Here is a 22,847-nt window from a genome sequence, read left to right on the forward strand (position 1 = left end):
ACCTTACAAGTGCCTCCAAGTGCATCAAGACCTGCGTCCTGCAGAGGGCCGGCTCTCCCAGCCTTCGGGCGGCGGCACTTGAGGAGCCCAAGGTGCACAATCTTGACCGATCTGACACAAAGGAGTCCCCGGCCACCCCAGCGCCCCCCGCCCCCTCCGCCCTCCCCCCAGACAAAGCACCACAAAATCAGGGCATAAATACATCAGGGTGAGAAAGAACACACGTACGCAACATCCAGCGCCGTCCACCGACGGGAGGAAACAAGAGAATCCGGGACAATCGGGCACATACTTGGCCTGCTCCCATGGCCCGGGGGATTCAGCGGTTACCATGGCGGGATGGGGCCTGAGGGAGGAGCCCAGAGGGCAGGCTTTGTCTGGGTGCTGCTCAAACAGAGAGCCGGGATTCAGTCTGTTGGTTTGTGTACTTTGGGGTGAGGCACCCTCACACTGAAAAGGCCAAGAGGAGCGGTGTTGGGTTTGACTTGATCTCATGCCTTTGGGTTTCTCTTAGCATCACGCCCTCGCCCCCCCACCCCATCACCTCCCCCAGGCCGTCCCCTCGCCTTCCCCTCCGTGGAAACAAACAGCGTTGAGCGCTCTCAAGGGAAGACACCCATCAGGAGGTTCCCCCCTCCCGGGATAAACCGCTGGTAGGGACATCCCAGATGCCATGGGCAGGCGTCAATGCAGAAGCCAAAAGAAGGCTCTTTACATGGGAAGGGAAATTATCTAGAGTGGGGTGCAAGGCCCGGGCCCCAGACACTCTGGCCGCCGAAGCTTTAAGGTTAACAGAGTGGAGTCCAGGGCAGCTGAGCACAAACTCACCCCACACCTGAGCTGAAGGCAGGGAAGTGGAAGACGGACGGGCCAAGCCCCAGGCTGAGCAAGAGGCCTTGGGCAGCGGCACCCGCTCTCTCTGGACCTCAGCTTCCTCATCCGTCAGAGGGAGGCAATGCCCTGGGGCCGCCCCCGCCCCGGAGTGCCACCGCGGGGGTCACAGGCCCCCCTGAAAACACACCCTTACCCGGGACAGCCCTCTGAGACGCCCCCACCGGCCCACACAGAGGCGTAGTCCCCCGACCAGGGATAGAACCCGGGCCCCGTGCAGTGGAAGCGCCGAGTCCCAACTGCTGGACCAGCCAGGAAAGTCGCCGGGAGGTGGTTTTTTCAGAGTGATGGAGACGCACGGGGCAGGGAAAATGAGCCTCAACAGGAGGCAGGATTATTTAAGTCGACTCAGTTTGAGCCAATGTCCCTTTCGTCCAACTAAAGAAGTGACCCAGGGCCGGCCCACTCTGTGGAAAACAGTTGAATTACTTGACGCCCAGCTGCGCGCAACAAGGATCTCACAGCCACGTCCGTCGGTCTAACCGCGAAACGGCTCTTGTTCAGCTCGGAGCCCACGTCGGGCAGGCACCAGCTGGGCGGTGTCGCGCACCGTCACTTACTGAGCGAACCCTACAACCCAAGCATTAGCCCCATTCCACAGATGGGGAAACATACACTCAGAGGCACAGACAGTGGGCGTCAGAGAGGGTCCAGCCCCAGCTCAGTCCTACTGGCTGCAGAGACATGGCCTGTACTCGGGCCACACCCCCAGGCCCTCTGGCTGCTCCTGTCAGAACCCTGGGCTCAAAGGACAACACGTTGGAACAGGAGGAGAACCTCCAGCCCTCGGCCCCTCTGAGGCCAACTCCGAGGTCACGGCAAACGAAGACCGAGGTCCCCAGAGCCTCTCCAGCAGGAAAGAAGTACCTGGAGCCTGAACTTGATATTTGAGATTTCTGTTGCTATTATTTGTTTCCTTGCTTTGTTTTGTTGGGTTTCTTTTTAAGCAGCATCCACCAGAGTGCATATCACAGCATGTCACCAGTTTAACTGGCTAATTAATAAGAAACATCTGTCAATCGACAAATATTTATTGAGCATCTTCTGCGCCGAAGCTGCGGGACTTACAGAGATGAATAAGACTCACACCCTGAAGGCTCTTCTGGAAATTAGCAAACGTGTTGAGGATACAAATAGCGACCCCGGTGACGAAAGGCAAGTAACAACCCTCATAGTTAAATACGCATGTGAGCAGTGACACGGAGGCCGTCAGCTTGACTCTAAGCGCAGGACACACTGGCGTCCGGGGCCCACAGGTTGAGATGTGGGGAGATGGACGGACTCCATGGAGGGTAAGAGGCCACAGCTGGCCCCGAGGGTGGACGCCGAGCTAGAGAGCGAAAATGATGGAGAGGTTCCCTGGCTGCGTCACGGACCGACCGCGGGTCCTGCGGGGACGGCGTGGGTGACCCACATGCAGCGGACAGAAATGCAGGAGAGTAATAAGTCTGGAATCTGCCCCGTCTAAGTTAATCAAAAGAGACATGTATGATTACAGACCCCAGAACCATGGGCTGCAGCTCTGGGGAGGGGGGGAGATGCCCAGATCGGATGCCAGCTCTTGGTAGGGAGCCCTGTGGCCTCTGTCGCCTCACCTGTGACAGGAGCACGATGCTCCCCTCCTCGCCCACCCCCAGGGCTGCCAGGGGCTCCAGCGAGATCTGCAAACACGTGCTGCACACGAGAAGTTTGCATGATACCATTGACTCGGGTAGAGCACCGTCGGTGATGCAGCTCCTGCCCTACAAACAAGAGACAACAGGGCTTCCCTAGTGGCGCAGTGGTTGAGAGTCCGCCTGCCGATGCAGGGGACACGGGTTCGTGCCCCTGTCCGGGAGGATCCCACGTGCCGCGGAGCGGCTGGGCCCGTGAGCCGTGGCCGCTGCGCCTGCGCGTCCGGAGCCTGTGCTCCGCAACGGGAGAGGCCACAGCGGTGAGAGGCCCGCGTACCGCAAAAACAAAAGAGAGAGAGAGAGAGACACACACAACAAGTTACAGCAAAAGGAATCACAGCTCTCTGATCCTAATCACCTCCTTTCAGCCCAGGAGGAAACAAGGTCCCAGGTCTTGGTCGTCCTGACCCAGAGTTTACCTGCAGGGGCTGGAGAGAACGTGGCCTCTTACTGAAGAGCTAATGTTTAATCCATCTGTGGTGGGTTCAGCTGGGGCCAAAAAGACTCGTTCAAGACCAACCCGGTGCCTGCAAGTGTGGCCTTAGTGGAAACTAGGGTCTTTGCAGGTGGAATTAGTGAAGGTGAGGCCACACACTGGTGTAAGGTGGGCCCCAAGCCAGTGACTGGTGTCTTTCTAAGAGGAGGAGAGACCACAGGCACACAGGGAGGGTCCGGCCAGGTAGGGGACCGTGGAGGCAGAGGCTGGAGTGATGTGTCGACAAGCCGTAAGATGCCAAGGACTGCGGCAACACCAGAGGCTAAGAGAAAGGTGAGGGAGACACCCCTCCCTGGCGCCGTCAGGGACACATGGCCCGGCCAATCCCTGGAGCTCAGGCCTCTGGCCTCCAGCCTGTGAGATAGTGCCTGTCTGTTGTCTTAAGGCCCAGTCTGTGGCGCTTCTTTCCAGCAGCCCTGGGGAATTAGTCCGCATCGGGACAACCAGGACAGAGCACAGAACGGTGCTAAAATAAACACACTCAGAGAGCAAGAGGCAAAAGGCAATTGGTGAGACTTCCAGATGCTCCATCCCGCCCGAGATGATGGGACCCTGCCCTGGCGGCTGTGAGGCCACAGGAGGACCAGGCTGACTTAGCTGTGGGGAATCGTGTTGTCTGCCTGGATCTATGTATCACAATAATCTGTTTGAAAAATAAAACTGAAACCAGCAAAAGCTGCGCTTGGCAAAGGGGAAAGAAAGGCGCAGCATCCTGCCACAGTGATGGGCGTGTGTCGGACCACCTCCGCCCCCCCCCCCATCCTGCAGACGGACAACCCGAAAAGCTGGATACCACTCCCTCCCCGACGGGGCTGATCAAAGGCCGTGGGGACCCACACGCTGTCACGTGGTGAACAGAACGCTGAGTGACGATAACAGAGGACCCGAAGGTGAGGCAGGCTTCGGACGTCCTGCGTCGGAAAATCTCTGCCATCCTGCAGCAGCAGTGGTCCCCTCCAGGTGAAGGTCCCAAGTCCTAAAACAGAGACATCTCACAGAGAGGCCAGCCCAGGAAGGCTGCTCTTGTTTAAAGGTTTCTCTCATGCTGCACTGTGTTCTCTTCCACAGTCATCTGAGAGATCAATAATTCAAGGAAAGACGCAGACATAGAGAATTGACTTGAGGACACGGGGAGGGGGAAGGGCAAGCTGGGACAAAGTGAGAGCGTGGCCTGGACATATATACGTGACCAGACGTAAAACAGAGAGCTAGTGGGAAGCAGCCGCACAGCACAGGGAGATCAGCTCGGTGCTCTTTGACCACCTAGAGGGGTGGGATGGGGAGGGTGGGAGGGAGACGCGAGAGGGAGGGGATATGGGGATGTATGTATACATGTAGCTGATTCACTTTGTGATGCAGCAGAAACTAACACAACACTGTAAAGCAATTGTACTCCAATAAAGATGTTTAAAAATAAACAAATAATTCGCGGATTCACAGAAACGATGTCCTTGAGCATGCCTAACCTGAAACCCACGTTTCTGCCCACAGCTCAGGGGCCAGCCCCACGGCCAGCCTGGAAACACAGCGCTGCTGGGTGTCTCTCCTGGGACTCAGGGCTGCAGAACCCGGAGCTTGGAGACAGAGGTCATCAGTCTGGTCCATGCTGACCACTCACTGCTAAGGGGCCTTGGGCACAGTCACCTGCTGCTCATCTGTGCTGGCATCAGCCCGGCAAAGACCTTGAGCCTGCCTCTAGGGCAGGGCCACCCTCTGTCACATCCTCTGCGAGTGTCCGGACAGGAGATCTCACCTCTCTGTACCTCGTTCTCCTCACCTGCGCAATGGGCTGTGTACATTGATTAATTGAATTTTATCTGAGCACGGTAGAAAGGTATAAGCACCGAATAAGCAAATACGATCACCCAAAGTCACAGGTGAGATTTCCCTTCTCACCGAGTGACACTCTGTGGGTGAGGAGCCTGGCAAACACCGGAGGGCACCCCCATCAGCCAGGCCCCTGTGCTGTACTCCTCCACCGGGTGAGGGGCCACGGGACCCCCGGGGACGGCGCCTCCTTCACCCACAGCGTCCTGCCCCTCCCAGCCCAGCCCCTAGAGGGCCGAGCCCCGTGGCGTGGCATCTGTCTCCCCGGGAAACTTCCCCCAGCCAGAGCCACCGGCCACCCTCCCAGGGGTTCTCGTTATAGCACCCCCAAATGTTGGGTCCGGGTTCTGTCGAACTGCTAAGGTCCCAGCAGCCTTTGCTAACGTCGTCAAGCCCGAACGTGTGCTCGCACCTCAGTTTCCCCTTCTGCGCCCTATCCCACCTCCTGGCGCGCCTGCCCCCGCTTCCGAGCCCCCTCCTCTGCCCCTGCCTGGCCCCCTCCGCCCGATGCCTCTGTGTTTCTTGCTCTTGGTTGTGCATCTTAAGAGGGATGTGGCATCGCCCCCTTTCACGACAGCGAAGAAGGGGGCTGGGGGAGGGGATGCACCTTCTGGAAGCTGCCTGGCCAAGTGGGACCCCCCCCCAGGGCCTCCCCAACCCAACACGTGGCTGGTGCCCAGCACGGCCAAAAGGCCCCGGGAAGCCACCCCACACCAGAGGTGCATCCCCAGGGAGGGGCCGAGGCATCCGAGGGACAAACCCAGGGGGCCGGGGGGGACGGTCCCAGCGGGGGCGTAGGGCCGGCTCCGGCTCTCTGTTGCCCGCCACACAGAGACTGCTGCACGAGGCCAACGTGGAGGCTCAGGATCGACGGCCACTGCGCAGTAGGGCTCGGGAGCGGTCGGGCGACTGGCCGAGAGGGAGAGGGCGGAGGAGGGTGGGCCTGGAGCCACAGAGGTGCCCCGGCTGCTGGGACCCAGGAGTCTTGAGGTCGGGGATGCTCCCTGGACAGCGGAGGGCAAAGACCGAAGCCGCCGCCTGGCGAGCCCCTGTGCTGTCTCTGCTCCTGTGGAGAAATGGCCTCTGTTTCTGCGTGTCAGCACTGCATCCCTTTTTTATTTAAGAGAAAACGTCTGCACAGAACTTGCCCAGATGATGTAAGTGCTCTGCTTCCTGCCAAGAAGGGTCGCGCCTACCCTCCTTCAGAGCGGCGGGGACAGCCAGCCAGGGCCTCTACCAGCCCGGCGGACTCAGGACACAGGCAGATGCAGCCCGGAGTCCTCACTCCCCGGACAGGTGCACCTCGTCCGCAGCGCCCAGCCCCCAGAGGCAGGGCTGAGTCCGAGCCGGGCCGCTCCCGACCCGGCTCTGGCCCCTGGAGACACATGCATCCCCTCGGCTGTGCAGCAGCTTGGGCCCACCAGGCCCTCCCCAAGTAAGGGAGGGAATCGTAAGTCCTCAGGATAGAAGGGGCCTCGATGCCACCCGTGCTCCTGCTTCAGAGAGTGCCTGAGGCCTGGAAGACGGCCAGCCCCTCCCCCCAGGCCTGCTGCGCTCCAGGCAGCCTGTCCATCCCCTGGCGGGGGGGGGGGGGTGCCTCTCTCCGCTCTGCTCTGCTGAGAATTGCTGCCCTGCAAGCGCCAGCCCGCGAGGACGGCATTGCCCCGCTGGCCCCTCGTGGCAGCACAGCTGGAGCCAGGGGCCTCCCCACCAGTTCCTCCTGCCACTAGCTGCCACCGCCACTGCTGCAGCTCTACGGGGCCCTGCGTGCAGGGCGGCCAGCAGCTGCTGTGCACCCGGGTTAGGGCTCTGGTGGTGAACAGCAGGGCCTTCCCTGGACCCCTCTGGGAAGCCGGAGAGTCATCCCCCAGGTCCAGGGTCAGCAAGGAACATGGGGTTAGGAGAGCAGTGCTGAAGGACCCCACCCCTCCAAAAGTCCGAGGGGGCCTGGCTGACGACCACTAGGAGAACCGTAACAGCAGAGATTCAGTTTGCCAAAACTGAACAAAATCAGAAAGAAACTGAAACTGGACGATTGGATGGAAAGAGAACGAGGACAAGTATTATTCAGGAAGAGAAGTCAAAGTGGGGGGCACGGGCGAGAGTGTAAGACTAGAGCCCTAACCCAGAGACTGGAGTCCGGCGAGCCCTGGACGAGAGTGGCGGGCAGCGGCTTCGATGGGGAGGCCAGAGCGCCAGCTGCAGGGCCCAGCGGGTACCACGCTGGGAAAAGGGAAATGGGGGGTTGCGAAAACTGATGAGGGGACCAGGGGAGGATGGACCAAGTTGTCTGGCCCCGCTTTCAGGGCCCTCCCAACCTGGTCTGCACATAGTTCCCAAACCTGCAGACCCAGAGCCTGAAGGCAGAGTGAGGAGGCCATCTAGCGGCGGGGGCTGGTGGGAAGGCAGGGGCCGGGCCTGGGAGGCACCTCCTGGGGGTGGGGGCAGAAGAGGGGCAGCCACCTGTCCTCAACAGGGATGCTGGGGAGGGATGGGGGTGGGGAGGGATGGAGGGATGGAGGTGGGGGAGGGATGGAGGGATGGAGGTGGGGAGGGATGGGGGTGGGCAGGGATGGGGGATGGGGGTGGGGAGGGATGGAGGGATGGAGGTGGGGAAGGATGGAGGGATGGAGGGATGGAGGGATGGAGGGATGGGGGTGGGGAGGGATGGAGGGATGGAGGTGGGCAGGAATGGGGGATGGAGGTGGGGAGGGATGGAGGGATGGAGGTGGGGAGGGATGGAGGGATGGAGGTGGGGAGGGATGGAGGGATGGAGGTGGGGAGGGATGGGGGATGGAGGTGGGGAGGGATGGAGGGATGGGGGTGGGGGGGGATGGAGGGATGGGGGTGGGGGGGGATGGAGGGATGGAGGGATGGAGGTGGGCAGGGATGGGGGATGGAGGTGGGCAGGGATGGAGGGATGGGGGTGGGGAGGGATGGAGGGGTGGGGGTGGGGAGGGGGTATGGAGGGAGGAAGGCAGATGACCATGGGAAAGAAGGGCAGAGCCCAGACAAATTAGAAATGGCCCCTGCGGGTTACCTGGGATGTCGGGCCAGGTCAGGAAGAGGCTGGGGTTTGGAACCTCTGACCCACACGGGGAGGGGCCCAGATTGTCTGGAGGGGCAAAGGCAAAGAGAGGGAGCCATCTGGCGTCTGGAGGTGGAAGAGGACAGTGTCTGCTGTCTGGGAAGTGGGGAGGGGCGGGACGAAAGGAAGGGAAAGTGGGGGGAGGGTGAGACCCCAGCTTCTGGGGTGGCTCGGCTGATGCCCTTGTTTCCAGGGCAATAAACACAAACTACAGCTGATCTGTGTCCTGATTCCCCATCCCAACCCAGCCCCACCCGCCACAGGGAGCAGGCCCTCAGAATTCAGGCACCTCGGGCGTCAGTGTGGTGGGTTTACGGTCCAGCGTTATTTCATTCTTGAGGATTGGCCAGCTCCCAGGCAGGCGGCCCTGACAGGCTCTCGGGGTGGCTTCGGCCTGAGCCTGGGCCCCCTGGGCCGAGGAGGCCTGACTTCCGGGGACCTCCCACCACCTGTCCTGCCTGCTCCCCACCTGGAGGGAGCCAAGCCCCCAAGTCTCGGAGCCACGCAGAGCTCTCTGAAGCTCAGGCTCTGGCACCCGAAGCGCCAGCCTTGCTCCGGGTCTGGGGGGTTCCCGGCACCTGCGAGATCTCGGGCGGGCATCCCTGCTCATGCTGTGGCCACATGGGCTCCCCGGTCTCCAGCCAGGGGGTTGAGACCCGGTGCTGCGGCCCCTTCGCCTTTGCCTGAGCGGAAAAAAGAGGGGAGAGGGGAAGGGACTGGAGCGAGATGCCACGTGGGGGAGGGCAATCGGGAGGCTGGCCCGGCGGCTTCTCAAAAGCCCCCATATGGCCAGCGGTGTCACAACACTTGCTGCGTGGCGACCACTTCAAGCAGGCCCACCCTCCTGGCTCCAGGACGGTGTGACCTTGCTGCCTCGGTTCCACTGCGAGGCCTTGAGGAAGCTGGGTTGATGCTTCACAAATCAGAGAAAAGAAAAGGCGGGGTGGCGTTGCACTCCCGGCCAGCAGCGCCCTGGAGGTGCTCAGTGTCTGCAAAGGCCCAGCTACAGGCTCCTTCGATGTCCCCTCCCGCGCTCCCCGCACCTAGAGGAAGTTTGTCAGACTGTGGCAAGCGTCCCATTGTTCTGAGGACCGACCCGGCCTCTCGCGCTGCCCCCGGCCCGGCTGGGGTCAAGGGAGAGCGCCTAACTGCACGGAGTGGCCGCCGGGCCTCTCGCCCCGATCACTCCACACGAAGAACCCTCGCTTCTGCGCCCCGCTCCAGAGCAGCTGCTGTGTCACAGTGAGACACGAAGGGCCCAGAAGGAGGAGGGCATATTCTGCAGAAAGGGGGAATCTCCGGTTCTCTTTCCCTGGTTTAAGTAAGACTTTTAAAGTTAGTTTGTTTCTCAAAGTGCAGGAATTGGGGGCTCCAGCATTGCCGGCTCTGAGCACCGGGCCCTCTTCTGCACACCCCTCTCTGACCAGAACACTGTATCCCCAGGGCCCTGCCCGACTCGGGCTACAGCCCCCAGGACCCTGAGGGTGGGCTTGTCGAGCTCCAGGGAAAGCCCACTCGGCATGATGTGCAAGGAAGCTGAATTCCGCATCCAGCTCATCCCCTGGCCTGCACTTTGCTCCGATCGATTGAACCATGGGGGTGGTGTGTATGCACAGCCTTGCCCACTCGCCACTGCCCCCAGGCACAATGGGCCTCCGCCCACCACGCAGGCACCAGCACCGGCTCCCTCCTCTGAGCCGGGGTGCAGCCCCCAGACCCGCTGGGGCCCAGCCAGCCGCAAGGTCCCCTCAGCTCAGCCTGCACCAGCCCCTGAGCAATCCTCCATTCCAGTTCCAGAGAGTTGAAAATAATGCATTAATTGAAACACAATAAAGGAGCAGTATTTTCAAGTTTTTCGAGGTGCTTAAAGCACTTCAAATAGCACTACGTTACCTACGTACAGTCCCAGCCAGTCGCGGCAACTGGAATATTCGGGAGGGGGCACAGGCCCCTCTTTCTTTCAACTGCAGGGAGCCCTGGCCTGCGTGATAAAGTCTCTGAGAAAATATTTAGATAAGACCTGGGCAGCTTTGCCCCTCAAACATTTGAGAGACTATTTGTTTGGTGATGGAAGCTTGATGGGGTGGGGGGCGGTGGGTCTAGATTGTCCTTTAAAAACTTAAGTTGGTTTTAACTGAAGCATCTACCATTCTGGAGAAAGTGAAGGGGGAACAGGAGGTGCGCCCCGGGCAGGGGGTAGCTGATGTTATCCTCAGCAACGCGCCTCCTCTCTCCCTCTCACCTTTGTCTTAGTAAAGATGTTTTTCTCTTTTACCTAGAAGCCTTCAGGTAAAAATAAAGCAGCCACAGGAAAAAAAAATTAGTCTTTTTTAGGGTTAAACATCAGAAGACAAGCCTATGCTGCTTTGGCCAATCAGATACGCCCCTGCCAGCTATAATATAGTACTGAAGACAGCCTCTCGCACAAGCTCTCAGGCTTGCTACCATTTAAAATCAGACTCTTTTTGTCTTTTGATTGCTGTCTTGAGCCCCAACTCCGATGTGTTCCGTTATCAGCGGCCAGCAGCCTGCCGTTCCAGCCCCCGTCTGGGTGGGGATCGGTGGCGAGTCCCCCGCAGCGGCGGCGGGCAAGGTTATATAGGAAGAGAAAGAGCAAGGCAGAGAGCGAGGGCGCCAGCAGCCAGCCGGAGCGAGCGAGGGAGGGAGAGCGCACGGGCACACACGCTCGCACACCCGCACCCTCGCGCACTCAGACCTGCTCGGGCCAGCCTTGAGGTCCCTGGGCTCCACGGACGAGATGCTACTGCTGGCGAGATGTCTGCTGGTGGTGCTGGTCTCCTCACTGCTGATGTGCTCGGGGCTGGCGTGCGGACCCGGCCGGGGATTTGGGAAGAGGCGGAACCCCAAAAAACTGACCCCTTTAGCCTACAAGCAGTTCATCCCCAACGTGGCTGAGAAGACCCTAGGGGCCAGTGGAAGATATGAAGGGAAGATCACGAGAAACTCGGAGCGGTTTAAGGAACTCACCCCCAATTACAACCCTGACATCATATTTAAGGATGAAGAAAACACTGGAGCGGACCGGCTGATGACTCAGGTAGAAACCCAGCACGGGGCGTGGAATGTGTTGCTTCCAAGGGGTTATGTGTAACCATGCCGTTCAGTCTGTTTGCTCTTCAGGCAGGTAGAAAGCCGATTTTGCCCTCTCCTTCCCCACCCACCTGCCGGCCTACCATCCCTTCCTCTTCCTGGAGGGGAATGGAGGTGAAGGGTCCAGCTGGAGAAGTTTAGGCTGGGGGGTGGGGATAAGGACGCTAGGAGATGTGGTCCTTGCATGGCCCTGATTTGATCTGTCCTGCTGGGATGGCCTTCCCATCCTGCCTCAGCTCTGCCTTGTAACTTGGGGAGACCTTCACTTTGGGGGCATCTGTCCTTTCCAAGTTGGGAGTGGGAATGGAGGGAGGGGGCAAGCATCCCCCCCATAAACATAGAGTGGCGTCCAGATCACTGTACAAGTGTAGCCTCGGCGCTTATACGTTTCCCTTCTCCTATGTGTTTTTCTTTCCCACCACTGCTACCCCCCCCCCGCTGCCCCCCACCAAAGACCCTCAACTGGAAAAGCCAGGAGGCCGGGCTGACAAAAGGTCGGGGCTCCAGAGGCGGCTGGGCTGGTCCCTGACTGTATCACATAGCTCCACTGCGATTCCATCGCTGGCAGCTGTGCCCATCAGAGTGTGAATGTATCGATATTTCTTTAAGGATGCCCTCTTATTCTCCCGAGCCCGCGGTACTTGAGGGGAGGGACTTAGAACTTACTGGCATTGCATCACGCTAGTTTTCAACCTGCTTGCATAGGAAATTAGGAGCGACTAGATATTAGCAGGAGGGGGGGCTGGAAAGAAGAACCAAAGCAAAACACGCATTCCTCTCTCCCTCTCCGCCTCCGTTTGAGACTTCTGGCTGCCCATCTGCACGTCAATGGCAGACTTTCTGCAACTCCAGGCACGTATAACTGAAGCTAGAAATGGATTTCCTGGCAAATATAGGTCAACATCTTTTTTATTGCCCTATTAAAATATTCAAGTCCTACCTTTAGGGCCAGGAGCGCACCGCAGCTGACGGAGCGGCGCTGGCGGGGCGCAAGTGCAGGGGAGGCTGGGGGTGGGAGGGACCGAGGAGACACCTCCCGGCCGCTCCGCTCCCAGGCCCGATGGCCGGCCTTGCTGCGGAGCCGGGGAAGGCCAGGGGCAGGCGGGGGAGCGGGCTCCAGCTGACGGACGGAGGCGGAGAGGGAGGGGAGGGGAGGGTCCTCATCCCCGGCTCGCTCGCATCTGCTCCCGACCACCTTAAATCTGGACCGCGAGTGTGGACGCGCGCGCCTGTGCCCAAGAGCAGCGCGAGCCGCAATTAACTCTGCGCAGGCCGCGGGGTGCCGTGCGCGTGCGGCCGGCTGCGGGCGCTTCTCCAGCTCGTCTGGGGCTCCGAGCCACCCCCCCCCCGGTCACCCTCGGTCCCGGCGGGAGGGCAGGGGCCTTCCCGGGATCCCTCGGCACCGGGGAGAGGGGCGCGAGGCCCGCGCGAGGCGGCGGGGGCGGGGACGCCGGCGGTCCCCGAGCCGGAGGGCTCAGCGGCCGCCGCGGTCCGCGCCGCGCCGACGCGGGAGGGAGCGGGTCCCGGCCCGCGCCCTGCCCGGGGCCCCGGGCCTCGCCGCCCCGCCTACAAGTGCGAGCGCGCGGAGACGCGCACCCGGGCAGACGCATCTCGGCTCCACTTACTCCCGGGTTATCGATCTCGCGGCTCGGGTTTCAGTGCGCGCGGGGCTGGGCTGCGGCCGCCCGCCGGCCCCTCCACGCGCCCGAGCGCGGGCTCGGCCAGGGCTCCCGGCGGCGCTCCGACGGCCCGGCTGGCGAGGCGGCGCGGGCGGGCCCAGCGGGCCCGGGCAGGTGGGAGAAGCCGGTTCCAGGACGGAGGCGCCTTGCGGGCCTGGGCGCCCGGCCCGAGCCCCCCGCCGGCTCCCTCGCCCCGCCGCCCCCGGCCGCCCCTCCGGGACCTACAGCCGTGCGGCCCGGCGCCCGGCCGCTCTGGCCGCAGCATGCGCTGGCAGCATTTGAACTTCTGACCTTCTGTCAACTTCCCTCAGACGAACGAAACGAAAACAAATACTTTTTTTCCCTGGGCAGTGGCTATTCCCGTTCCCAGCACAAAAGGAGGGGGGAGGGGCAGCCGACGTCGGGGTGGGGTGGGGTGGAGTGGGGAGAGCCAGGCCAGGCGTGTACCACGGGCCCCCGAAACGTGCCCTAAAAACCTGGAGGCTGGGGAGGGGGGGTGGCCTGAAAGGCGCCCCCTGCTTTACCCCTTCCCCGTCCTTTCTGCGTCCCTGGTCCTAAGAGTTAAAGTGGGGAAGGCGGGGGACCTGGGAGGTGAGGGCAGGGCCGGGGGAAGGGGAAGCGGCAACGCCTCCCGGGCTCCTGGGGCACCTGCTCCCCCGCCGGCCCCCCGCTTAAGAGAACCACCTAGACTCTGCTCTCGGGTGCGTGTCCCTCCTCCCCCGTCTCTGCGTGTCTCTGTCTCCCTAATGTGACTGCCGCCCAAGTCCCTCAACCATGGCAAGATCGTCCCCAGTGGAACTTTCAGAGCAGTTCAGGAACGCATGAGCCCCTGGTTAATATTAACTCTGAGAGGGGGAAGCGCAGACAGACACACTCTCCCCGCAGGCCGCGGTGCCGAGGGGCTCCGAGGGGGCAGGAGGCCTCGAGGGGCCGGCCTGAGGGCTGCGCGGGGGACCGGCCCGAGGCGCCACGTTGGGCAGATTTCCGGGTGCGTGGCGGCCCCGGGGAGCGGCGCTCAGGTGCGGGTTTGAAGGGAGGGGCCTGGTTTTCCGGAGGGGGGGAGGAGGAGCGGCGGAGAGGTGTGTGCGGGGACCCGAGGGGACCCTTCTGAAGTCGGGACGCCCCCTCCCCCGCGCTGGGGAAGCCCGTGGGCGTCGGCGGTGACAGTCCCTGCTCGGCTCCCGGGCGCGGAGCGGCTGCGCAGACTGGGGAGGTGGCGGGAGCTCAGGCGTGGGGAACAACTTGGCCTCCGCCGACACAAAGCCGGGCCCGTCGGCCCCTGTGGGCTTCACGGTGGCTGCACAGAGGCGGGCTTGATTCGCGGCACACGACCCAGTGAATTGATCACCGGCCCGGGCTTCCCGGCGCTGCCCGCGACGATCCAGCCCGGCCGGGGCGCAGACACTCCTGCAGCCGCGGGCCGAGGCCGCGCTGCGCCTGGCGGAGCCCGGGCCTGCCTCGGCCCTGCGCTCCTCGCCTGGGGTCTCCACCTCTCGCCCGAGTGGCGCAGCTCAGAACCCTGGGGGATGGTACGCGTGCTCCCCTTCCTGCTCTGCCCCTCGCCAGCGGCCCCGGGGGAAGCCACTGAAAGCTTCATCTGCCCCCCGAAAGCAGGGAGCTGGGCTGCGATGGGGGCTCGGGAAGCGAGTGTCTGCGTGTGCGCGTCGGTGGTGTGCGCCTGCGCAGCCGGTTCCACATCCCGGCTCCAAACTGACCCTGGTTTACTGATTGATTTTCATGTAAAACGCATTCAATCCTCAAGATGACCTCACTCAAACTCTGTCCTTCTGACTTTTTTTTTTTTTTTTTTTTAAGAAAACTGTTGGCGGGCCTAGAAACCTGCAAGCGCTGACCTGTTACCAGGACCGCCCCCTAGCCTTCTGCCTTCCCTCCACCGCGCGCGCGCGCGCGCGCGTGCACACACACGCGCACACACACACACACACACACACACACTTGCTGTATGTCTAACTCTACAACGACATACTGGTTTTTACTGCTGACAACTACACAGGTCTTTTCCTGTCGCGCAATCGGTCGCATCCCCTTAAAACGCGGCAGCGGCCCTTGCAGGAGCCCTCCGCCTCCCCCGCGCTCTGTAAGGAAGAGTTCCCCCAGGCTATAATAGGGTCCTTGCTGGGGCCGGCTGGTCATCTCGGTAACCGGGGTCCCCGCCCGGATATCAGCCCTACCCTCTGCAGAAGTCAACTTGGAATTGTCCCCTATCCCTCCGGAGTCTCCCTCTCTGGGGGATGCCCCCATCATGATTTTGTCACCACCTCCCCTTTTTTCGACCCCGCACCCGCCGCAGTAGAAACGTCCAGTGAGTTACTGTCCACACAAACATGCACGTGATTCAACTCTTTCTTGCATCCTTGTCTGAATGGGACCCGAGAATTATATGGGAACACTCCCACAGCTTTACCCTGGCTTGAGTCCCGCCTATTCGCTGCTTCTTTACTCCTACTGGCAGCTTCCTTGTGGGAGGGCGCGGGGAACCCCAAGGCTGGTTTCCAGAAGAAGCCTCCCTAAGGCAAGAGCTCAGAGGCCCCAGGCCTCTCTGGCTCCCCTCCCCCCACCCTCCACCTCTTAAGTTGGCTCTTCAAACTTGCAGGACACCATTCTGCGCAGGCCAAGAAAACAAGAGGGGGGGAGGGAACAGGTTAAGGAAAACAAGAGACACAATCAGACCACAGAAAAGCCGGGAGAAAAGAGTTCCACGGGGAAAAGGAATGTGGCTGTCCAGATAAAGAATGTTTGTCATCCGGCCCTGGTCTTATTGAAAATTATAACTCACCTGGTTGCCTTTCACTTCTGGTTCCCCCACCCCTTCGGCTGCTATCAGGGTCCCACCACCCTCTCTACCTTTGCCTTAATTCTCACCTCAGATAGGCGCAGGGCAGAGATAAGGCAAGGCTTTTAACTCTGTAAGAAGTATACCGTGTACTTTTCTTGCTACGGCTAAGTTGCACCCCGGGGCCTCTCTCCCGCCTCCTGAGCGGGAGTTTGTCCAGGGAGTTGGGTGGAGCCTTGCACAGGTGTGGAGCGATGGGGCCACAGAAGAGGGCAGGGGCGTGAGGGCATCGTGGAGGAGGACACGGGCCATATAGCCTAGGGCGCTCCTGGAGGCGTCTGCAGCCACTGTCCCAAACCACGCCGTTTACTTATTTCGAAGACAGACATTTCATCTGCTTCTCGGGCCGTTAACAGGGGCTCTGCTATTTCAGGTGTGGAGAAAGGCGCTCAAGTCGCCTCCGAGAGGACTGCTCCTCCTATAATGCCACCCCTTCCTTCCTAGCTGAGCTCCCCCTCTCCGGAACAGGCCGGCCCGTTCCAGGCCTGGCCTTAGCTCCCTACTTCTGCGCACAGCCCTCATCCTGGGGGGCTGGGCAGGGCAGCCCAGGGGTAGGGTTGGGGCAGGCCCGGACGCTCACGGGCGCTGGGTGCCCCCCTTCTCTCCACAGCGGTGCAAGGACAAGTTGAACGCCTTAGCCATCTCCGTGATGAACCAGTGGCCAGGAGTGAAGCTGCGGGTGACAGAGGGCTGGGACGAGGACGGCCACCACTCGGAAGAGTCGCTGCACTACGAGGGCCGTGCGGTGGACATCACCACCTCGGACCGCGACCGCAGCAAGTACGGCATGCTGGCGCGCCTGGCCGTGGAGGCCGGCTTCGACTGGGTCTACTACGAGTCCAAAGCGCACATCCACTGCTCGGTGAAAGCAGGTGAGGGGGCGGGGCGGGGCGGGGCGGGGACGGCCCACCCATGCCGACAGCACCCCCCAGCAGCTCCAGATCTGCGCCCCAAAGCCCGGCTCACGGGAAAGAGGAAAGTGGGGAGGAGGGGGCAGGAGGGAGGGGATTGGGTGATGACTGGTGTTTCTGTGGCGGGAACAGACTCCGTGAGGCCTGTCCCAGTCCCCAGCCGGGAGCTGTCCCTACCTTTGAGGCCACAGAGGCCCACGTTCTCTGAGCCCAGATGCGGAGGGCATCTGATCTCTCGAGCCTTCCCCCACCCCTGTTTCCGGAGTCCCCGCTGCAGGTGGCAGAGACAGAAAGGAAAGATGGTGGGGCGGGGGGGACTGTCCTGGCGAGAGACTGCAGCCCTGCCCCCAGTCGGCCAGCTCTGGCCCAGAGCCTCTGTCTCAATAGAGCTTAAGAATGAACCACTCCCCACTCGCCACCGGCCCGCGCCCGGCACAGGAGGTTCTGCCCGGGGTGGAAGCCCCGGTCCACTCCCTTCCCCCGTGAGCGCCTGTGGATTCTGAACTAACTTAAGTCACTCGGCCTTTGGGAAGAGGCCTGATGGGAGGTAATAAAGCCGGTAGTTACCACTTCCAACATCTGGAGGCCGCAAGCCCAGAAGCATCCGTCCTTATTAGAAACCAGCTGGGCTGCCCTGAGCCACAGGCAGGGCCAGGAAAGCCAAGCCTGCAGCTGGAGCCCCCGCCCTGCTGCGTGAGGCTGACTTCCCTGGGCCTGCAACGCCACACGCTGTTGCTGGAGAGGAACAGCTCCGGAAGGAAGGCGCGCGCGCGGGGGCGCGCGCACAGGCCCCAACTCCACTGAAGCAGGTCTCTCCAACTCTCGGCAGAAGCCGGCGCATTTAGCAAGACAATTCACAGTGAATTTCGGAGAAACTGCGTCTGCCCCCACCCCCGGTTTCGCCTGTTTGTCTCCTAAACTGTATTTTGATAGCGTATGTTAGTAGAAAAACACTTTGAAAGTGTCGAGGCACACTTTGGAATTAAGGAAAATAGTGGCCTCCTGTAACAACAGAAAGAAAAGGTGTGGAAGGCTGGGGGAGAAGGTCTGGGCTTAGAGCCCGGGAAAGGGTCTCAGACGCCAGCAGGGCTGGGAGGCGCGCCCCGACTTCGCGGGGCTCCTAAATGGCGGCGCGGCGCGCGGCCCCCTCCGGGCCACCCCTGTCCGCGGGGTCCCCCTGGCGGGGGTCCCTCGAGGTCTCCTCGCAAGTGCGCAGCGGTCGTCCGGCCCGGGACCCCGCCGGGGGAGCCGGGCCGGGCGCGCAGAGCCGCTCATTGGCATTCCGCGCACACGGGCCGGGCGCGGGGCGGTGCGTGTCAAGCAGGGTCGTGCGACTCGACGCCTCGGGCTCGCCTGCGTCCCGGGCGCATTCCGGGCGGCTATGTCGGGCCTCCAAAGGCCGGGCCCGCACTTCATGCCGGAGAAAACGATGAGAAGATTAAAAGCCCTCAGTAATTCCAGCAGGAAGATTCTTTCTCGCGATCTCTATTTGCAAAAAGCAGGATCCCGGAGATTGGAATGCAAAGAAGACGGGGACGTCCCCGCCCCTCCTCCACGGCCCCCTGCGCGCCGCCCGACTCCGATTATTGTCCTCGGGACAGTGAGCCTCAGAGAGCGACAGAGGCCGGAGAAAGCGGGTAGTCAAGGGGCCTTGAGAACCCGGCGCTTCCAGAGCTCGGAGCAGGCCCCGCCATTTAAAATTCAAATACACATCTCGAGTGCTTGGAAGAGAGGCCTGGCTGTGCAAATAGTGCTTGTGAGGCCCGGGCTTCTGGAGAGCCCGCGTGTGAATCGCCGGGGGTGCGGCGGGGGGGGTTGCACCTGAGCAAATAGGGAGGGGGCGGCCCAGAGCTGGAGAGAGAGGGAGCCGAGAAGGGGTGGGGGGGGATGGAAGGAGCCCCTCTTCCAAGAGCGCCTCCCATTTGTTGCAGAAATTACAATGACAATGGCGAGCCCTTTATTGGATTTTAATTAGAAGATCCACACAAGCCCCGGATTTTCACACCTCGGCCAATTCTCTGGAATGTTTGTCCAGTTGCTACAACTACTACAGCTATTTTTCAGCCCCGCCCTCGCCCCCAACCGGCCGACACCAACCAGCCGACACCAAGGCCCCCCGCTGGGCGCTGGGGGCGGGGGCGGGGGGCGCGGGGAGCGGCCGAGGGTCCCCGCCGCGCAGCCCGGGTGCGGGGCGCACGAGGGGACGCCGCGCCCCGCGCCGGAGGCGGGAGCAAAGGAAGGTGCGCCCCGGCGCCCGGGTGAGCTCAAGGAGGCTTCCTGAGGAATCCAAGTGGAGAGCAAATACCCTCTGAATTCGTGGCGAGGTTGGGTGTGTGCTGAGCCGGCGGGGGAGGGGGCGGGGGAGGCGAAAGGGAAGTTGTGTAACCGGCCTCCCGCCGGAGACGCCAATCGACCTTTGTCACCGCCAGTCCAATCCCAAGAGAGTCGTTAAGGAATGCGTCTGCACCTGAATTTGGTCACCGAGGCGGTGGGGATCGGGGGGAGGGAGGTCCGCGCGGGACCAGCCTGGCATCTCTCCCCGGAGCCACGCGCTTTCTCGGTCTGGGCGCGCGGGACACCAAGCGTGCGCCCCCCTTCCCAGTCGCGTCTTCCTCTCGGGACTCACCGCCCTGTCTCCTCTTCTCTCCCTTCTCTTCCCCCGCAGAGAACTCGGTGGCGGCCAAATCGGGCGGCTGCTTCCCGGGCTCGGCCACGGTGCACCTGGAGCAGGGCGGCACCAAGCTGGTGAAGGACCTGCGCCCCGGGGACCGCGTGCTGGCGGCCGACGACGAGGGCCGGCTGCTCTACAGCGACTTCCTCACCTTCCTGGACCGCGACCACGGCGCCAAGAAGGTCTTCTACGCGATCGAGACCCGGGAGCCTCGCGAGCGCTTGCTGCTCACCGCCGCGCACCTGCTCTTTGTGGCGCCGCACAACGGCTCGGCCGTCCGGGAGCCCGAGGCGCTGTCGGGCGCCGGGCGGCCGCCTGGGGGCGCGCCGGAGCGCCGGGCGCTCTTCGCCAGCAGCGTGCGCCCTGGCCAGCACGTGTACGTGGTGGCCGAGCGCGGCGGGGATCGGCGGCTCCTGCCGGCCGCCGTGCACAGCGTGACGCTGCGCGAGGAGAGCACGGGCGCGTACGCGCCGCTGACGGCGCAGGGCACCATCCTCATCAACCGGGTGCTGGCGTCGTGCTACGCGGTCATAGAGGAGCACAACTGGGCGCACCGGGCCTTCGCGCCCTACCGCCTGGCGCACGCGCTCCTGGCCGCGCTGGCGCCCTCACGCACGGACCGCGGCGGGGGCGGGGGCGGCGGCCGCGTGCCCACGCCCGCGCCAGGTGCGACCGACGCACCAGGCGCCTCGGGCATCCACTGGTACTCGCAGCTGCTCTACCAAATAGGCACCTGGCTGTTGGACAGCGAGGCCTTGCACCCGCTCGGCATGGCGGTCAAGTCCAGCTGAAGGCCAGGGGGCCGGGGAGGGCACCGGGAGGGGGCGGGGCGGGCGGGGGGGAGGGGCGAGATACCGCAAACGACACACGGAAAAAGCGCACGAAATGAGACTTTAATTATAATAATAATTAATAATAATAATAAAGTAGGACAGTCCAAAGTAGACTATAAGGAATCAAAGACCCCGAGAAATTCTGTTGTTGTGTTTAGTTTATATATATATATTTTTGAATTTTTTGATTCCTGTTTAATTTTGGTTATTTTTTCACCTCTCCTGGCTATTTATTTGTTTGGTATGAATAGATGTTTTAAAATAATATGAACCGGACCTTCAAGAGCCTTAAATAGTTTGTTTCTTGGATAATTTATTATCATGTGAACTGTACTCACAGGGGGAAAGATTATTTTGTGAGGCCAAGCGACCCGCTCAGAGTCTATTTTTCTACATGTCCCTCGTCCTGGCATTCAGAAAGCAACATTCTGTCCTCTCCATTCCTCGTGTGCAACGCTCCTGCTTTTCAGCAAGTGTAAACTAAAACATGCTTCATGGGGGTCCACAAATTATATTTTTATACACAGAATTGTAAATTAGATTTTTGAGAGATCAATACTTAACTGAATTACATTTCATTTTTGAAATAGTGTAAAATATGAAAATATATTATTTTAATTTAACTAGTTTCCAGTGTAACAGCCATCTCCTGTTTCATCTTCTCGGTTTAATATTTGTCATCACCATTTTGGCCACATTCTTGGCAGTCAAGACTGTTACACACTCACACACACACACATACACTTTTTTTTTTCTTGGACAAACTGGAAGAACTCTGTTATTTTTAACTTCAAAGAATTTATTAGAAAATAATATTTTTTAAAAGCGCACATAGTGATGATCCCACAAGGATGGAGCCTGTAGTTTGTACAGAGAAAAACAAAGGATGTTTTTGCATTAATAAATTGAGAAATAACTGCTGTAAATTTACTAAAATGTATTTTTGAATATTTTGTAATAGTTTTATAGAAATAAAATGTGCCACGCACAGCCTGGTTAGTATATAATAACTAAGAATTCCTGTTGCAGCCCGTTTTCTTTCCTTTTTTTTGGCTTCTTTGTTTGGGAAACCTAGTGCTGACAGGAGTTCCCAGTATTATATTTAGATGTGTTGCTTATACTGTGAATTCAGATCCACTTACGTAGGTAACCGAATCGGCTTGTTTGTTTTCGTCACTGGAGAAACCTCAGCTCTGTTTGTATTTATTGTGTGAAAGTCTCTCTACTCAAAGGATGGCGGTGCCGTGCTGGGTGCCCTCCTGCCCTCACCTCCCCCAGCCTAACCGCACAGCCTTAGTGGCTGCCTGGAGGAGATGGCCTGGGGAAGTCACCCAGAACTTCCTCTCCAGGCCCCGTGTCATTGTTGGCCGACTCTGTTCCCTCCACTTGGTTGACCCAGGTTGGGCGCACTGTCCCCCTGGCCTTGCAGGGAGGAGGTTCTTAACCGCTTTCTGAAGTCCTGGGGTGCCCCTTTCAGAGGGGTCCCCAAGGAGAGGGCCAGGTGTTGACGATCTGCAGGAGGACGCGCTCCCTGCCTGCTCTGTGCGGACCCCGGCCTTCCCTCCTCTCCCGTCACACCCACTAGAGCCTCAGGGTGCCGGGGTCCTCGGGCCACGCTGGTGTCTCCAAGTTGTCGGTCTTGAGTGGTTGTCAGGTGAGGACGTTTGTCCCTAGGTCGTGGTCCTCCTTCTGCGGGCGCCCTGGGGCCAGTGCCCTGTGTCAGCAGGGCCGGGGGGACAGGTCCTCTGTGCCGGATGCTGTGTCACAGGCTCAGCCACCCTGGTCGGTCACTCGGAGGGCTTTGGTTTGGTGAAGGCTGCTGTCCCGCTTTGCGCTCTGGGCCCAAATGCCTCTGCAGGCTGAGCTTTGGAAAGGTGGGGGCCGTGTGGCCTCAGGGCCTCTCAGAAGATTAAAGATGTCTGGAGGCGGGCCTGGGTTTAGAGGCACAGAATTGAGCTCGACGGCCTCGGGCCGGTCTCAGTCCCACCTGGTCAGGGTCTGGAGAAGCTGCTTCTGAGGCTAGGGCTCAGGTCCCTGTGGGGCTTCTGTGCTGAGGTCTGGCGAGATGTGGCTCTCCAGGAGGCCGAGGGCCCCGACGGGTGGTGCTGGGGCCAGAGCTCGCCCTCCGGGCAGGAGTGGTCCCTGGTTCTCCTTGGTCTCCGACGTGGTCAGCAGGGTACGATCCCTGGTAAGGTTGGTGGTTTCTGTTCTGATGACTGTTCAGGTCTGAGCGTTAAGTCAAACCAGGAGCACGAAGCACACCAGCAGCTCTGGCCAGGCTGATCCACTGGACTAGTTAGCGGTCGGAGAGAGAGGTCAGGTGTTGGCCCGGCCCGAAGGTCCCTGGCAGCGCCCCCTCCTGGCCGGGCAAGGTGGTGGCACCCTCGCCTGTTTCTTCCCCCCTCCCCCCCCCCACCCCCCCACCTTTTAAGACCCTTCGCAGCTTTATAGTGAGAATTCTCTTTTTAACGTCCTCCGCGTAGAGAAACGAAGTGCAGGGCATCGGGCAGGTGCAGCACTGCTGCCGGACGAGGGCCCACTTCTCCGTCTTCAGGGCTCACAGGACCAGGAGTTTGTGCCAAGCGTGCGTGGTGTTGCTGCCGGCCTCCCTCGTGACTAATTGCATATCTATTCCTGTCAAACACGCGTACCAGAATGTACTTGAAACTGTTATCTTTGTGCTCTGTTGTTTGAATAATTAAAGAAGTTACAGAGACTTTGTGCCATGCCTGTTCTGTGGCAGGATCCCCGTCCCATCCTGTCATCTGCAACTCCCGTTTTCTTCCTCCAGGTTGCCCCAGATACGTGCCAGA

The 22,847-nt window shown here is 60.7% G+C and overlaps 1 protein-coding gene across 1 annotated transcript; it reads left to right on the plus strand.

The window, feature by feature from the left end:
- The first annotated feature begins 10,644 nt into the window (after window positions 1–10,644).
- On the plus strand, window positions 10,645–19,992 carry SHH (sonic hedgehog signaling molecule). Its single transcript, XM_059073948.2, has 3 exons — window positions 10,645–11,033; window positions 16,230–16,491; window positions 19,196–19,992. The coding sequence occupies exons 1-3, from the start codon at window positions 10,734–10,736 to the stop codon at window positions 19,990–19,992; spliced, it is 1,359 nt and encodes a 452-aa protein (XP_058929931.1). The 5' UTR covers window positions 10,645–10,733.
- Window positions 19,993–22,847: the final 2,855 nt, after the last annotated feature.

The sequence above is a fragment of the Kogia breviceps genome, chromosome 9 (assembly GCF_026419965.1).
Source record: "Kogia breviceps isolate mKogBre1 chromosome 9, mKogBre1 haplotype 1, whole genome shotgun sequence".
Classification (NCBI taxonomy): domain Eukaryota; kingdom Metazoa; phylum Chordata; class Mammalia; order Artiodactyla; family Physeteridae; genus Kogia; species Kogia breviceps.